The 1,291-nt window shown below is 64.1% G+C and overlaps 1 protein-coding gene across 1 annotated transcript; it reads left to right on the forward strand.

The window, feature by feature from the left end:
• Positions 1-786: 786 nt before the first annotated feature.
• On the forward strand, positions 787-1,291 carry EMIHUDRAFT_374498 (hypothetical protein; the record flags this gene model as incomplete). Its single annotated transcript, XM_005759231.1, has 1 exon — positions 787-1,291. A coding segment is annotated over exon 1 (396 nt), but the record flags the coding sequence as incomplete, so codon positions are not given.

A 1,291-nucleotide genomic window follows, 5' to 3' on the forward strand; every position in this document is an offset into this window, starting at 1 on the left:
TGACATGCCCGAGCCAGCCCAGCCGGCGTCGGTCGATGTAGTAGTCGATGAAGTCGAGACCTAGCCTGGCGCAGAGTTCGCCAGTCGTGATGTGGTGCTCCCACACGTGCTTGCGAGTGACACGACACATCGCACGCACGCACTGTGCGTGGAAGACGCGGAGACGGTGGAGGAGGCGCTCGGTGAGCGCCCAGCACTCGCACCCGTAGAGCAGGATGGAGAGGATGAGCGAGGTGTAGACCGCGCGCTTGGCGGCAAACGAGACGTCCCTCGAGCTGAAAAGGCACTTCCGAAGAGCGCCAAAAGCTCGGCCTGCCGACTCGATCCGGCTGTCGACGTCGAGCCCGTCGCTGCAGTCGCGGTTGAGGTAGCTCCCAAGATATTTGAAGCGGTCCACGACCGGCATGAAGCAGCCGCCGGGCAGCTTGATGTCGGACAGGTCGGCGCCGTCGTAGGTGGCGGGGTTGTTGTACGAGGTCGGCGCCGCCGCGCAGAAGAGCACCTCCGACTTCGAGTCCTTGCGAGGCTCGCCGTTGGAGCCGTCCTTGCCGACGTGGATCTCCATGCCCCAGCGAGCGAAGTGCGCGACCACCTTGGGCGTCTCGACCTCGACGCCGCGCCGAGAGCAGAAGGCGAGGCCCGCGTCGTCAAAAAACTTTCGAGTCACTCCTCGTCGCAAACCCTGTCGTCAGTCCACCTCAACATACTAAAAGCCGCACTCCTGAAAAAGGAATCGACGAATAAGCCGCTCCCGAGGTCTCGCGCGAGCAGCCCCCCCCCCGGGCAGTCGGTGGACTTGCGGGCATGGGCAGTGCCTTCTCCACGAGCGCCGCACCAGCTGCTGGCGAGCCGGATCCGGACGAAGGCATTGAGAAGCTCGCTCGGATGCTAGCCGGGGGCAGGTCGATGACTGTCTTTACAGGTGCAGGCTGCTCAGTCGAGCCACCCTCATCCATCCCCGACTTTCGCTCACCGGGCGGCCTCTGGTCTCGATACGACCCGGCGGTGTACTGCGAGTACAACACTTTTGTCGGCCAGCCACATCTCTTCTGGGAGATGGCGACGGAGTTGACGCGTGACATCCACGCCATCAACGGAGGCACGCAGGAAGAGCTGCTCGAGACGGGCACCGTCCGGCACGCGCGGCCGAACGCGGCGCACGTCGCCATCGCCGATCTGGAGAGGCTGGGCTGCGTGACCGCCTGCATCACGCAAAACATTGACGGGCTGCATGGGAAGGCTTGCTTCTTTCCTCCCCCTTTCCCCCTCTCTCTCCATGTCTCACGCACCC

This window comes from Emiliania huxleyi, assembly GCF_000372725.1.
Source record: "Emiliania huxleyi CCMP1516 unplaced genomic scaffold EMIHUscaffold_8046, whole genome shotgun sequence".
NCBI lineage: Eukaryota > Haptophyta > Isochrysidales > Noelaerhabdaceae > Emiliania > Emiliania huxleyi.